This window comes from Lichenostomus cassidix, chromosome 1, assembly GCF_008360975.1.
Source record: "Lichenostomus cassidix isolate B80296 chromosome 1, HeHo_3.0, whole genome shotgun sequence".
Taxonomy (NCBI): domain Eukaryota; kingdom Metazoa; phylum Chordata; class Aves; order Passeriformes; family Meliphagidae; genus Lichenostomus; species Lichenostomus cassidix.
The window spans coordinates 69,315,036-69,330,912 of NC_139479.1; the positions used below are offsets into that span (position 1 = coordinate 69,315,036).

A 15,877-nucleotide genomic window follows, 5' to 3' on the forward strand; every position below is an offset into this window, starting at 1 on the left:
TGTGTTTTCTTTCTTCCATGCCATTAAGCTTTCCTGAAATGCCTGGTCATTAATGCTCAGGGAGTGCCTTCCACGGGATACGGCTCAGGCTTGTTGAGGTAAGTGTGGGCTGGGTAATTAAATCACTTTGAGGCACTCAAGAAATCAAGTTTGGGTGAGTGAATAGCTGCAAGGCAGATGGTGCTCTAGCTGGAGCACTCTTCAAGAACATCGAGTGTGCAGAGGGGAGAGCAAGTGCAGTGCTTGTGAAGGAACGAGTGCACTTGGCTGCTACATGGCCAGCTGACAGTTTACAGTCCACAACACTTTAAATGTATTGTAAACACAGTTCACCTGAGGGCTAACTTCTGATGAAAAAGTAAACATGAAACCAGGAGCTGCCTTTCATTTTTTGGTCCTTTTTCGGGAGCACTTTGAGCTGACAGCTTGAACCAAAAGTGAGCTTCGCTTTAATTTGTCTACTAGCTAGCAACATATGTGATTTCCTGCTCCCCAGGCAATTCCTCCTGGCACAAAGATACTGACCACAACAGAAAATAATTTGTGGAGAGGAGAAAGAGTAAGCTGATGGAGAAAATTATGATAATGAAAATAACCAGCTCCATCTCATGTTCTTAAAATAGCAAAAGCATGTAGGAATGCCAGCACTAGGCACTGCCCTTACTGGATGATTTCATTCACCGAAGTTCTTGGGCCACTTCTCCCAGAGTGATGAAATCCACAAGCAAATGCTTCTCAAAGGCAAGAAATATCTGTTGGCAGCAGTCCTGTCCCAAAGCACACATCTCCAGTGGGCTATGATGCATTCAGTGCAATCTGTGTAAAATACCACAGTTCTGGACTACTTTGAGTTTAGAAGTGCAAAGTGGTTTGTCAACAATATTTGTATTTGTACCATTTTGTGAAGATGTAGCTGGAAAGTATCAGTTTCCATACGATATGTGAGGACACCAAAGTACAGTGAGATTCAGAGGTTTAGCATTATTTATGATCTTTGAAATAACATCCAAATTACCCACCATGTGTGCCAACCAACTTTGTATCATCAAGTGGTTTAGATTTAGGCTTAGGGCCGCTTGTCACAGACCTTTAAGATATGGGGGACCTTTTCTTATGGAGTAGATCTTCCCAAAACTCAATATATTCTCTTGCTGTGGTGATTCTGCCTCATGTAAACCATTCTACCTCAAAACTCACCTGGCAGAGAAAGCAACCCATGATGTGGCAACTGCTGCTAGCTATGCCTGGTTAAGACCAGCATCTGTAAAGACTGAGAGGTGTTGTCTTAGCTATTTTTTTCTATTAAATTACATTCCCTCTTTGCCTGTCCTTAGCAGGTAAATTCTCATGGTTGCAAATGTTTTGCACAGAAAGATGACATGCTATAGCTGCTACACTGATTAATCTTTCCTCTATTTCTTTTTTTATCCATGATTTACCGGACATTTTGAGAAGGAACGGCATCTTTTGTGACGAGGCTGGCAGCATGCCACAGCGATGAAAGATGCCCTTGTAACCGGAACAAAGAAGCCCGGTCAGGGATCCTGATCCCAGCGGAGGCTTTCTTGGGACGCTTTATGCGCCTAAAATGTCTTGTGAAATACTAATTCCAGACAGACACCCCAAAACCCCAGCACGGCCGGGCCGTGACTCCACGGCAGCTTACGCAGCGGCTCGCAGCAGCGCTCGGAGCCGTGAGCTCCTCGGGCGGGCAGCTCGGGCCCGGCCGGGCTCAGCGCCTCTCCCGCCCCCGCAGCCCGGGCGCGCCGGTGCCGGCGGCCGCAGCGCGGCGTCTGCGTGCGGGGCGCCCATGGCCAGCGCGCCCGGCCGGCCGCACCATGCCGAACAGGGCCGGCCTGGACGCCGCGCTGAAGATGTCCCTGCGGCGGAAATCCTCCAAGATCCACTCGTCGGCCGGTGAGGAGAGGGCGAGGCGAGGCGGGCGGGAGCGGCGCGGGGAGGAGGCGCCGCGGCGGAGGAAGGCAGGCGCGGGGGAAGGGAAAGGAAGGGAAAGGAAAGGAAGGGAAGGGAAGGCAGCGGCGCCTCCATGGCGCGGCCGCCCGGCCCTGCCGCCAGCACCGCCGCCCCGCCGGGCGCGGCGCTCGGGAAGCCCGCAGTGCCGCCGCCGCCCGCAGGAGCTCCCCTGGGCAGGCAGGTGCCGCGGGCCCGGGGCGCAGCGCTGCCCGCCCGGCCCTGCGGCCCCAAGGACACCGCGTACCGCCTCACAGCCCGCCGGCACCACCTCCCAGCCAGCCCACCGCCGCCCCCGCGCCCCGGCACCCTCACCCGCGGCGGGAGCAGCCCGCAGGAGGCCAGGCTCCCCCTTCGTTCTCTTGGTTCTGATAGTTTTTGGCAGGAAATTTGTTCTGGTCAGAGGGCAACACCGCCGGTGGAGGGGAGACAGGGGTGCTCCCCATCCCACCGGGCCGGTCAGGGGCCTCTGTGCTGCGGGCAGGAGTGGGGAGAGCATCAGGCACTGCAGTGAGCCTGCGGAGAGTGAAATTACAAGGTTTCTTAAGAGGTTCATTTAGGAAACTGTTTTCCAACTATATCATAAAAAAACCCAAAAAAACAAAAAACCAGAAATGGAATACTTTGAGGGTAGAATTCTGCTCCCAAAGCACTTACATTGACTTCTGTAGGACCAAGGTGCATTCGGATTTCAGCTCTGGTATGTTCTGCTTGGGGATAGATGAAGCATCAGTGACATTGCCAGTGACTTACAGACACCCGTTCCTGTGCAAAATGTTTAGATGCCAAGTATAGTCTCTGTGGTGAGACAAGGTGTGGTATAATGCTGCTTTAGCACTTTTTGTTTCAATAAGAAATGTGCTTTTTAAGCCCATTTCCTGATCAGCTATGCTTTGGGTTGAATCTCTGAGCACCTTTGAGAGCATTTGCTGGATTGCTTTTGGATGATGCTGTATTTGAAGAGGTCCTCCAGCCATTTGTGGCTGTCCAGCTCATGGAGCCAGGATAGAGCTAGCTGAAAGGAGAAGCCACTTTCCCTTCAGCTCCTCTGCACAACCTGATCACGCTTGTAAATTACCCTTTTTGCTCTCACTCCTTGGTAGTAAGGACAGAACTTCAGGGACTTGTGCATAGCTGCTGAAGTAAGTGGGATGCTGAGCAAAGAGGTATGCAGTGCCTGCTCTGAGGAAATAGTAAGGTTTCAGAGTAGGATTTAGCACATTACCAGCTTTACTTATCTTCAGCCTAAGCCATTCAGATGAAACAGTTGCAGTTAAGCAGATTCCACTTCCCAGTGTTTGGGGCTGTGTCCACTTCTGCAGTCCAGTCTGAAACCCTGCCTGTGATGGGGAGGCTCCTTTCCAGAGCTGCAGTTTGGCAGATTTTTTGTGAATTGACATTTGGAATCCAAACCTAGGTTCCCTTCAGATACCGGATGCTTGGCACTTGGAGAATGTTTAGCTTCAGTGTGGCATACATAAGGAGTTTAAGCTTCAGCTTTTGTAAATCACAGTATCGCACTGGATGGGTTGGAAGGGACCTCAGAGGGTCCAACCTCCCTGCTCAAGCAGAGTCATCCTAGAGCACATTGCACAGGATTGTGTCCATACAGTTCTGGAGTATCTCCAGTGCTTGGTCACCCACAATCCACAATCATACTCATGGATTTAGGTGTTTAAATTGCACCTCAGTCATGCTGTAGGTGCTTGGGGCACCCAGATCTTCTAGCTGGGATTTATCTATACACAGCTTTGGACTTTTGCATGTTCCCTGCATTTCACATAAGGAGAATCCAAATTAGATGATACTTTGAAGAAATACTGTTAGCATTAAGATCGCTTCCTAGCTCTTGAACAATGTATTTCCTATCTAAAATGTTTTTAAGGATAACAAGAGTAATGCCCAGTGTATCTGCATATATAATGCCTATAAAATTGTATAATAGAGGTTTGTATCAATTACTATACAGACTTATTAAAGGCTATGATTATAGTTGTTTAGGACACTAGAGCCAGCTGTGGTGGCTTAGGACAAACAGAACCAATCTCTCTGCCACCCAGAGAGAAAGTCCTGCCTTCCCAATTCCTGTCTATTCCCACTGTCTGGCTTGTGTCAACAGTAGCCATCCGATGGTTACCTGGTCACCTGGATCGGTGCTGATGTGGCTCACTACTGGCCGGTATGATCTGAATGCCAGCAGGGAACAGACACAGAAAGGCAGTAGCTCTGTTTTTCACAGCATGTTGTGGCTTGATGTGCAGACCTGCTGTGTGTGGGAACCAAACAGGTCCCTGTGAGGGGCTCTGGGCTGTGTGAACCCAACTGTAAAAGCATAATTTTGGAGATTGAGCCACTGTTCACTGACAAGCAGTTTAGATGTGGTTTTGTGGTGGCACTGCAAAATCTCAAGACCCTTCTGAGCTGAATGGTGTGGAGGGGAACTGATCACCCTTTTGTCGTCCTTAGTTAGGGTCAGGTAACTGTGTCTATCCATTGTGGGATACATAGACATTGTGGGGTTTTTGGCATCTGTATATCAAAATGTTCTATTTTCTATCCCTTTTAGAAGAGAAGATCTTTCCGGCTTCAAAGTCTTGTAATTTATTTTCTAGTTTTGTTTACTTTTGAGGGAGTTTTGGTAATCTTAAAATATTAGATTTTAGTTTGGATCACTGAGATTTATTTTTATACAGTGTAAAGTATCTCAATAGCTTATAGACATTCTTCTTTAGTCGAGAAGAACACTATCTCTGTGATGGTGTAACAATGTCTTTTCATCTCAGATTTTGTACCCTCCTGCATTTGGTAGTGTGACTTCGTGTGTGCCAATAGAGTATAAAATGTAAATGGTATATTTGATAGAATTTTAAACCTGTTTAATGCTGGTACAAAGCACTTGCCAGAAAACCAGATGATGTGAAAAGGAGCATTTAGAGATGAGAAGTCACCTTCTGCCACTCAGATGATCACTTCTCTTCTGTTTTATGCTTTTGCTCATTAATCGATTTTTACTTTGTACAAGTAAACCTTTTTGTTGCTGTAATGTTGTACCAACTGAGCTAAATTGATTAGATTTAAATTATTCTCAAAGTATCTAGCTCTTTACTGTTGTAACCACAGACATCAAAGACTAACTTGTTCTTCTCCTTCCTGCCTTCTTAAAGTCACTAAAAATAAGAAACTGTCAATAAGACATTGAATAATTATACAATGGCATTTTTATTTTTAGGGAAAAAATCGAATTTCAGCTTTATAATGGATTAAAAGTACAAGTGATCTCAGTGTTATTTACTGTGCTCAGTGATACACATCAGCAAGAAAAATATTTTTAGTGTAAAGATAGTAACAGAATCTTCTCCCAGGACATAAGGAGCTGAAATATAAACATCATTTCATGGTATGAAACAACACTCCTTTTATACGTTTTCCATCTACATTTCTTGTGAAATACTTGCTTATAGCTTATGCTGTGTTTTTGATCTTAGAGTCTTACTCTCTTCTTTGTAAAGCATCCATGTCTTCCACTTTTCAGAGAAATATCTGTGTAAGAACTTCTTTGGGCTATTTTTGTGCTGTGATACAATTACCATGATTGCTACTGTTGGGAAGTGTCATACAGAGCAGTTAAAATGCTACGCAGGCACTTGTGTTTTGCTCAAAGCTTTTATCTTTGAGTAAAGATGGTTAAGTATTGGAACAGGCTCCTCAGGGAAGTGGTTGGGTCACCATCCCTGGGAGTGTTCAAAAATTAGTAGACATGGTTCTTTGCTTTAAGGTTCAGTAGGTATGGTGGTATTCAAGGGGTGGACCTGATAATCTCAGAGGTCTTTTCCAGCCTTAATGATTCTTTGATTTTTTCTGTAGTCATTTACACATTAGAAATAATTCCTATAGATATATAATATACACAGGAGCTACAGGTGAAATATGTAAGCAGCTTTGCACGATTTACATACAGCTGTTGCTGCTTCAAATAAGGTGTAATTTGGTGTTGTGGAGTACAGGTTCAGATGGTGTAAGAAGCATGGTGAAGGCTACAAAGCTTTAACCATGAAGTTCACTCAAGTCACCTCTGCTCATGGGTTACATGCATCCTATTTTGCGTGAGGATCGGCAGTTGCCTTGGATGCATTTTTAAGCAAACGACCTCTATGAAGGGGGTCAGCAAAGTGCTGAGCTAACAAATTCTTTAAATACTATTATTAAAACTGTTTAACTAATAAGAAAAGCTCTATTCTGCTGTGAGAAATGTACCAGGCAGGAGTAGTGGCAGTGGGAACTGAACAGAGGGGTGTACTTCCTCAGCAAATTCTTTGACTGCCCATTAGCATCACCAAGAGTTACTGAAATATTGAGCACAAGGATTGCAACCATAGTGTTGGCACATGGAAATTCCACTCAGTGATGAGAAACTTGTCCAGATTTAGAAGGCTAAACTTCTGCTACTTCAGGGGTAGAAGTTACTACTGAATGGATAGACTGCTTTAATACATGTTTGTTCATGCACACACTCAAACTGTGTGGCGGTAATTTGGTGTGTTACAGACCTCCCATTTCTTTTCATCCATGTTTAACTGGCATGTAGAGTAGTATAATGTGCAGCTTATTCAATCACATCAAAGGCCCGATCCTATTTACATAAACACCAGTGACAATTATGCCTTTTGACAAAGAGCTCATCACAATAAACCCCATGTTTTACGTTACTGTGTTTCTATAGTAGCACAAAGGGGAGCCTTCTCAAGCTGCGTGAGATCTTGCACAACTGTAAAGTGAGGTGGTGACAGTGACAGGGCTAACTGGAGGCCAACCTGAACTTCTGCTGCCTTTGCTTAAAGCTTTTTTGGTTGTGAGGGTTAGTTTGCATTAGAATAGGGGTGAATTTAAAATACCTCTGCTTATGACACTGAATTAGAAAAAGGCAATTTATGCACAGTTACTGTGGAGCAACTTCATAAATAAACAAGGTCCTCAGCAGAGTGGCAGAAGAAGCATTTTTTTTCCTACTGTGATGGGGGAGGTGAGATCATAAATAAATCCGGTAAAAATCAAACCACTCAGATGATGAGGAATACAGTTATTTAGGAGTTAATTGAGGAGATAAGAGATTTAACTAATCTTCTGTTTCTAGGAGTAAATTAAAAATGAATATATATTTAATAAAAATTAAAAATTCCACTCTGCTGTATAGCCAATATATGAATTCTCTTATGTTATGCTATTTGAGTATTCATAACTCCCTTGCAAACAGACACATGTACTGTCTATTTATAGAAACTGTTTTATTCCTTCTCTGTGCCACTCTCTCTCCACAGGACTTTTGTTTCAGATTTTAGTTCTCTAGCAGTATCTGCATTTAGTATACTTCCCTGTGCTGGGTGAGTCAATGCTCTCGTTTTCTGGGAAGACCTAAAAGCACTGCCCTACTAGTGTCATTTGGCAGAAATGCCGCTGTAGTTCCATAAGGATTAAAATATCTAACAGTAAAATGATTGCAAGGAAATCTCCCTGTCTCTTCAGGGTCTTAGAATATCACCAAGATGATGAAACTGCTGGGTGTACTTCCTGAATGAAACTCACTGGGTATAGAAGGAATAGTCAGTTAGTATTTCTTTTCAATTGCCACAAGGTTCGAGTGTAGTCTTGATTTCTGCCAACTCTGCAGGGCTTTTTTTAATGTGGAAATCTCTGGCTTCAGAAGTGATGTTGCTCTGAAGCATTCGCTTTTTTTCTTACCATGATTAACCTTCCTCCATCCTCAAGAAGTTTTGAGGTGATAGCTCCCATTGACTCTAGATGGTATTTTGGATGATCATCTGGAAACTGATGTCAGCATCTAAAACTGGTCACTCTCCAATTATCAATTCACAAAGCATTTTTATTGTAGTAAAGCCTTGCTGAGGGCCTTATAAACAACCATATCGTCTGTTTCTGCTCTTCTGGAAGGTTGTCAAGTGTAGACTTGTTACACGGTGGTACTCTTAGCTGGTTCATTTCCCTTTGGCCAGTCTTGTTTGAGCTATCAAGTATAACCTTTAAATAATCTTTGAATCTGACAGAGCTGATTCACTACTTGTGAAGCAATATCCTAAGCACCTATGTTAGCTTTATTACTATAACAGCTAAGTGTTTCATACTTATTTCGTGTACCATATTATGTGGTGGCACATTTTAATTTAAACTGTAGTAGTACAAATACTAGAATATCTGTTACAGACAGTATCTGTAGAGCCTGATTGCCAACATGTTCTTTTAAGGGATAGTTAATCAGTGTCTTTCTTGTACATACAGCTGGCAGAGCAGAGCAATATACTAGACTTTGAAAAGGGAATTGAGTATCTCTGCAGCAAAATCTTTCTGCTTCTGGGACAGTTCTTAAATGTGTCTTGCCTTGTTGGCAACACAAATATTTTCCTTTCAGTATCTTATCTTTTCTAGCTAAGCTAGCTAAGCCTTTTCGAGCAGTTGCAGGGATGTTAGACATGGTATCTGAGAGCTTTAGATAGCTGATTCTCAGCTGGTACACTCAAAGGATGATTTGGGAAAGATCGTTGACACTGTTGAAGGTTGGGAAAATATTAGATTTTACAAAGCTTGGGGTTTTATTTTTAAAATAAATAAATAAATAAATAAAAATAGAAAAGTTAATTATCAATATAGGAAAGCTCTCAGATTTTTGATTAGCATTATTGCCAATTTTTCATAATGAATCCTGCCTACTACAAAAGTTCCTGGACAGTTTCTTTCTAGCCCCAGGAGTGGATAGATGCCTGCCTGTTTGGAAGTTCCTGGCTCTCAGACCACTGGTTGAGTGGTAGCTACATGGCAGTAATTCTAGATTCTTGGACATTTTTAATGTGATTACTGGAAGCTACAATGGAGTGAGCACACCTGAAAACAGAAGATGCAGAGTGTTGTATTTCTAGCCAAGGCATGATAAGGCAAAGCTGACATGATGCAGATTTTAATGACTGACCCAGTCCAACCACCTATTTGGACTCCTCACAGAAGTGACACAATTCCTATGGTTACAATATCACATCCTTGTACATGAAATTTTATAGGACGTTTTCCTGACAGCTGCAGATGTAGTTGTTATCCTTGGTGAGCTCTAAAACCAGTTTAAATGAACATGAACATGAAGTGTCAGGTAATTAGTCTCAATACTTTCATGTTGTGATGAAGAATCACAAGACATACTGTGGATTTTAAAGATATTTCCACTGCTATCTCCCTTATGTAGGGTATTTTTGTTAATTCTAATTAACAGTCTGAAAACTCTTGCCTTGGGGTATTAGTGCAAAAGGAAGGTAAATGAGAACTTGTCTTCCACTTGACTAAAATGATTGAAGAGCAATGATTGTATCAGTTCATAATGGATCCAGCAAAATGTGTCAGTTTGTTTTACCTAAGGGTTTGGTTTGATGAACCTACCTTCTTTTATAGTTTTGGAAACCAGGATTAACACAAATGAAATTAGTGTACAGGTTCTATAAAGGAGAGAAGGCATCTTGTTTAAAACTGACTGCAAGGTCTTGATTTCTAATTCCTAATTTCTTGAATGCAGATGACCAAACACATTCATTTGATTTTATTAAATAAGCAGGTAGTCAGAAGGAGTGAAAGCAAAGTGTTTATTTCCTTATCATAACATCATCCTGATGAATTTGCTACTTTGAACAGAAGGAGGGCTCAGGTGTTATCTCCTGTTAACCCAGCACTGTTCTGCATATTTGTACAAAACAGAGTAAAGGCATTCTAAGATCCCGTGCCTGTGAGATCTAGGAACGGAAACAAGTACCCCAGGCTTTTTTGTGCCTTTAAATACTCTAGCATCTGTCACCTTTTTTAATAGGTGCTGTTCATTTGTAAATGGGAGACAAAAGATTATGACAAAAGATTCATATGAAAGAGTATGTGCAAAGTCAACATCAGCCATCATAACTTTGAAACATACAGAGGTTTTTGTCTGCATTTGTCATATCAGTTACACAGCTGGGAATTAGGATTTAACCTGGAAGTTTGAATCTGAAATCTAGATGACATTTACTCAACATTTCTGCATCACAGGGAAGGCTCAACATATTTACTCCTTCAGTGGTCCCATGGCTACTGAACTGAAATACATTGACACCAATCCTTGTTTTGAAGAAAGACAGAAAGACAGGGGAATTAAGGTATGCAGGTGATCCCCAGACTGGGGAGGGCATTGCTTCTGCTTTACAGATTAACAGTCAAATCTTGTTCCTGGAGTTTCACTAATACAAATCTGCATCTGGAAGCCATCTGTGTGCCATTAACCTGACTGGTCATAGGGGAAAAAAGGAGCTTTCATAAGAGCCTAGCAGACAGACAGGAGGAGAGGGTGCTAGCCTTCTCCCTCCCTGTCCCAGCCAAATTTGTCTTAATCCTGCGCTGCCTCAAGAGGGGGCACCATTCTCTATTAGTCCTTAACTAAAATCCTGATCCATGCTGAAGTTTTCCCACAGTCTTCAGTAAACAAAAAGGTTCATACCCTCTGTTTTTGATCAAAGTAATTTTATTTACAAATCTGTCTTTGAAAAGTTTTTAAACCCTACCAGTCTTCACTAGGGTAACAAAGTGAGGTGCTCAGTCTTCAAAAAGATATAGGAATGACTAGAAAGATTTGAAATAGCTGAGGAGAAAGAGTTCACTTCTTCCAAAGAAAGCAAAAAAAAATTTGGAATTTGGGTCCCAAATTAAGGCACTTCAGGAAAGTGCAATATTTTTTAATGACCATCCAAATGTGCAAAGGAACTCATTACTTTAGAATTATTTCACATCAGTTCCATTTTGTGAAAATGGAGTTGGACATTATCCTGGTTTCAGCTGGGACAGAGCAGTGAGCAGCTGCATTGTACTTAACTTCCAGCTGGGGTTAAACCACAACAGATATTTTTTCAGTTCTTGATGTATATAGTGCTGAGCCCCTATAATAGGAAGAATTAAAGATACCTTTTCTGGAGAAGGTGAGTGGAGTATAATCTTGTAATGTATATCCATATAGATCCACATTATTGAAGGGGCCACTATTGATGCTGATGTTTTGATTGTGATGAAGCCCTTCAGGATATGTCAGAATATGTCATTTCAGTTTGGCCAGTACTTCTGTGTTTTTTGTGAGCTTCACAATGTTTTGGTATTTTACTTACTAGCTACCAAACATTAGCTTTTTTCAGCCTAGCTGTCATCTAAACAGTTAAATTTCTGTACATATAGTCAGGAGAACGAAAAATTATTTTAACTAGAGGATAGTGCTTGTGCAAGGACAAACTTTCTCAGACGTTTCGTCAGAATGTAATAAGTGTATTTCTAAATATCAGATAACAGCTTAGAATAGCTTTCCAGTAGGAGCAATGGGAAAGAAATCTAGCTTGATCTCATAACTGAATGTTATTGGTGTACATATAAAAGTCCATAAAATAATAATAACAATCTGGAATAGAAGAAGCTGAGCTTTTAAACAGGCTTTTCCTTCCAGGTCCGTGTGTTTTAAGCACCAGGTAGAATGAGGAACTTCACAGGCAGAAAAGAGACTGTATACACTGATCTTTCCAGGAGCAGGTTGTGAAATAACACTCGCTTGTAATATCTGATTTTGATTCGACAGTAACAACCATCAAATGCAGTACATTCCAGTACTTCATTTTTACCCTGCTGGGATTGGAATGATCTGTGATGTCCACTGTCATTTGAGTTTTAGATTAATTTATTACTCAGAAATGACCAATAATTGTTTTGGAAAAGAGCAAAAAGTGCATAAAGGCAGTAACATGGAAACAATAAAATAATGGAAAAGCATGTTGGCAGAGCACATGTAGTATCCCTAAATATCTGCCAACAGAAACAAAATAAATCTGTTTCTCTGGAAGTCAAGAGATGACAACATGAAGTTACTACAAGTAGCACAACCATGAGTGTCCAAGCAAGTAGTCTGAACTGATGAAAGAAAATGAGTTTGTCCCTACAAGCCGTACATAAGTAGAGAATCTCTGCCTTTTGATTTCTTTAATATGACTGTGTTCAGAAAGAGATAGACTCATAGCATTACAGAAATCTAGAATATAAAATTATAGAAATATAGAATAGTTAGAAGGAACCTTTTAAAGGTCATCTAGTCCAACCTTCTGGACTCCTGCTTTCTGGACTATATTTTCTGAATTCCAGTCAGTTTTGGGTTTGGTGGTTTTTTTTGACTTTTGGACTAGGGGCAGCCTTTGGATTCAGCCGTTGACCAAACCACAAGAGAATTCTATTCATTACCTACTCAGGACATAGGATGGCATGTCTTCCAATGTTCCTAATGCCAATATTTCAGGAGCTCCCTACTGTAAGTTGTAATGTATGCTGCCACTAAAATTGCCTAGTAACACAGATGAAGCTTTCCCTAGTGCATTCCAGCTAGCCCTTCTCTCATGGGTCTCTTAGTCAGGACCATGAACACAGTATCTTCCATACACTGCATCGGCCCATTACCATTCCCTCTCTTGTGACAGAGTACCTCACAGGACATATGCAAAATCCAAGATCCTATAGTAGACCCAAGAAGGCATCTTTAGTTGCAGGATCTCCACTGAAAACAGCTGACAAGGAAGTCTCGTCTGTTTTGTATCACAGTAGATGCACCTGCTGTAAATCTCTGTCCATTTCCATCTCCAACTCCATACTCTGTGCTATCTCCCTCAAGTGTTCTTAGCCATATTGGTTCTGCTAGGAATTCAAAGGACTGTGTCTGGCACAGCATGGGAGAGAGCAGTAAGTATTCCCAACCTGGACTGCTGGAGGGACTTCAACAGTCCTAAACTTTCATTATGAAGAAAGCCTGGGCTGCAAAGAAGAAGATTCTGCAGTCCTCGACACTGGATGGTTTTGTTGAAATTTTGGCCTGCCAGCTAATTACCTAAACCATTTTCTTTGAGGGCTATCTTCCAAAACCCCGAAGAGAGAAAAATGGGAATAAAATAGCTGTAATAATAAATCTGATGAGACAGTGCAATTTTGTGTTAGTGGTAAATGGCAGTGGATATAAATAATTTAGTATTCCTTTTGGTACTTTTTGGTTCATTAGACAGCCAGATTCCCAGGGTGTGTGTACTTGCCATTCCTGCTAGGAACGCTGTTGTTTACAGAGACATTAAACTCTCTTATCAGTTTTATCTTCTATGTAGAGAAATCCTGACAACCAAGGGTAAGAGTTAATCTTAGATCTTCTTCCTGCCAGAAACCTCCTCCCTTTTTTAAAAATTAAAGTCTCTTCTAGGGCACCGAGCACTTTACAGACACAAACATCTTACTGAATTTCTGCATCATTATTTTACAGGCTTCAAATCAAATCAGAACAGTTTTGTCCACTGATGAGACAATAAGATTTATATTTCTGTGTCCCAGTACACATTTATTCAGGGCAGATGGTACTATTGCAGTGTACATTGTCATTAATATGGGACTCAGCAACTGTAAACAACCATATATTTTATTTTCATCAGAACTAGTTCATGAACTAGTGTTCAGTAAAAAAATATTAGTATCCTAAGCAGAAGCCACAACATTTACTGAATTAGAGAAAGGCAGCAGTTATGTGGTAGCTTCTGTGTTCCTGAGGAGCTAAAGCTATTTCACTCCAAGTATTTTGTCATCATGTCTCCAGAGTAAGGGAAGAATTTTAGTTGTTTGCTTCACAGGGCAATATGAAGATTACAGGCAGCCACACAGCATTTGTATGGTGCTGGGAAACAGAAGGTCGTATACAAAAATATTTCTTTAGTCAGGTAAGTTTACAGACATTAGTTACATTTTTTTTCCACAGTTGCCATCTGGCTTTGGTGGTGTCAGACCTCATGAAACTAAGTCCACCTGGGTATTCTGGACGAGATAAACAGAACATGACTTTTTATTTAATCCTCTATTTCTTAGAAAGGTTTATTTTTACAAGGTAATTTTATAAACTATATTTCTGTAGGTTTTTTGGCTTTTTTATTGTCTAAATAGTTTATTAACAATGATTCTATATTGACATAAACAATTATAATAAGAAAATTGATATATCCAATTTTGTAGACTAAAATTTGAGAAGACTGATTAGCAGCCTGAAGAAGGGGGAAGGGAAGCTCTACATTAAGAAGATTGGCAGTACTTCAACTAGAAGACTATGCTGTGACTGAGGCTATAGCCAAAAATAGAATTGGATTAACAGAAGAAAGGCAAGTAGATAAAACTAAGGTCAAAGCAGAAATAGATGCTTTAGAATTACCTCATGTACCAAAAGATACAAAGAGATATTCAAGGAGTTTTCCTGTTATATGCACCTATTCTGGAAAATCAGTCCACAATAAGAGGAACTATGAAAGATGACTCAAATAATAAGTTAATTAAGAAGAGCTAAGCTTTAAAATAGGAGGAAAAAAATCACAATAACTTTTTCTGATTGTTTATACAGACTTTAACATGCATACTATTACAAATAAATAAAAAAATAAGCTGTAATAGACAGCTGTAGTAATACCAACACTTACAAAAAGAAACAAAAATAAGTAGTTTTAAAACTCTGATTGAGGTGGGGTAGCATAGTGGTGAGTCCCACTCCATAGGTTGTGCTTTAACTCCTCACCAGAAAACAGGCTTAGCTAGGTAACAAGTTCTACCTGATGACAATTATTACAGCTCTGTTTAAACTAATGAGCCTCAGATCCCTAATTTGTGGGTCAGAGAAGCTAATGCATACAGATAGGAAGACTTCAATAGAGGAAAAAAATAGTAGAAGGTCACGTTTGTAGAGATTTTTGTAACATAAGCTATAGCACATAGGAGACTTGTCTTTTCTTGTAGCTTTGAATTTCCGTCAGGTAAGTTGGTTTCAAAGGAGGAAAGGCTGCATTTGTTGAAAAAGTTTATTTTTGATGTGTTCAACTCTAATGCTCTGAGGTAGATACTGACTACCCTTATTGTTTCTTCAATTTTCTACATGAAAGCTGAAGTCCTGTCTTCTTGATAGGAAGGTTTCCTCAGAGCTAAAGTAATGATCTAGTATTAAGAAAGACCTATGTCTGCTTTTATTGTAATGACTTTGTTCCTTTATCTGGGATTAGATATTGTTTGGTAAAAATACAGCCAAAACCTAAACCTTGAGAGGAAGCTCTTATAAATTTATAATTCTTTCCTGTAATCATGTGTGACATGAACGCTACAGTGGGAGTTCTCAACAGCTGCATAGTAGGAGTTATGTTGAAGATGAAAGGTATACTTGCTTAATGCTACAAACTCCTTCAAATTTATTGGGATGTAAGGCTCTTTAATGGCAAGGAACTGTTGTTTTAACAATGAGCCCAGTATCAAGACAGTAACTGAAAGGGAGGAATTTCTCTCCATTGAGTAGTTTTGCAATTCACAGCAAAATAGAACAGTTGTGTGGAAATACTGTTTCAGTAATATTTCTAATGACCACTAAACATGATATAGCAAATTAATGCTTATTAGTTGGGGACTTCTGCTCATATGTGGCCAAATAACTTCTGTAATAGTATGTGGAGTGAAGAGAAATAAGGCTTTTAGGCTTTCAGAAAAAACTGCCATATGAAATTTGTCCCCAGTAGTTATTTCAGGGAGCTAAATATTTGCTTTGATATTTTATTTTTTAAAAAAAAGGGGTGGGGGTGGTGAAACTTATATTGGTGGTGAGAATGACTATTTCTCTTTCAAAAGGTGTCTCCTCTTTCACAAAAAGACTTAAGCAATGGGCACAAAATCCAGCAATGGTTCTAGATTAGAACTGTCTGAAATTCTGTCCTGAAGAGTGTAGCTCTTTTGGGCTCAGCATCTGAAGTCTAGCTGATAAGTTTTTCCTAGGAATGAAACACCGGTGCTTGCTGTACCTGAATGGATGCACTGT

At 40.7% G+C, this 15,877-nt stretch overlaps 1 protein-coding gene across 3 annotated transcripts in view; it reads left to right on the top strand.

The window, feature by feature from the left end:
* The first annotated feature begins 1,770 nt into the window (after nt 1-1,770).
* Nucleotides 1,771-15,877, top strand: part of ATP8A2 (ATPase phospholipid transporting 8A2) — a 314,444-nt gene continuing 300,337 nt past the window's right edge. Inside the window, exon 1 of one of the 3 annotated variants that reach the window (XM_085062609.1) lies at nt 1,771-1,917. In XM_085062609.1, the coding sequence (XP_084918735.1) occupies nt 1,839-1,917 (79 nt within the window). In that variant the 5' untranslated portion in view covers nt 1,771-1,838. Of the gene's footprint in view, nt 1,918-14,695; nt 14,835-15,877 lie in introns of those variants that run through there. The other 2 variants (XM_085062619.1, XM_085062628.1) reach the window with 2 other exon arrangements.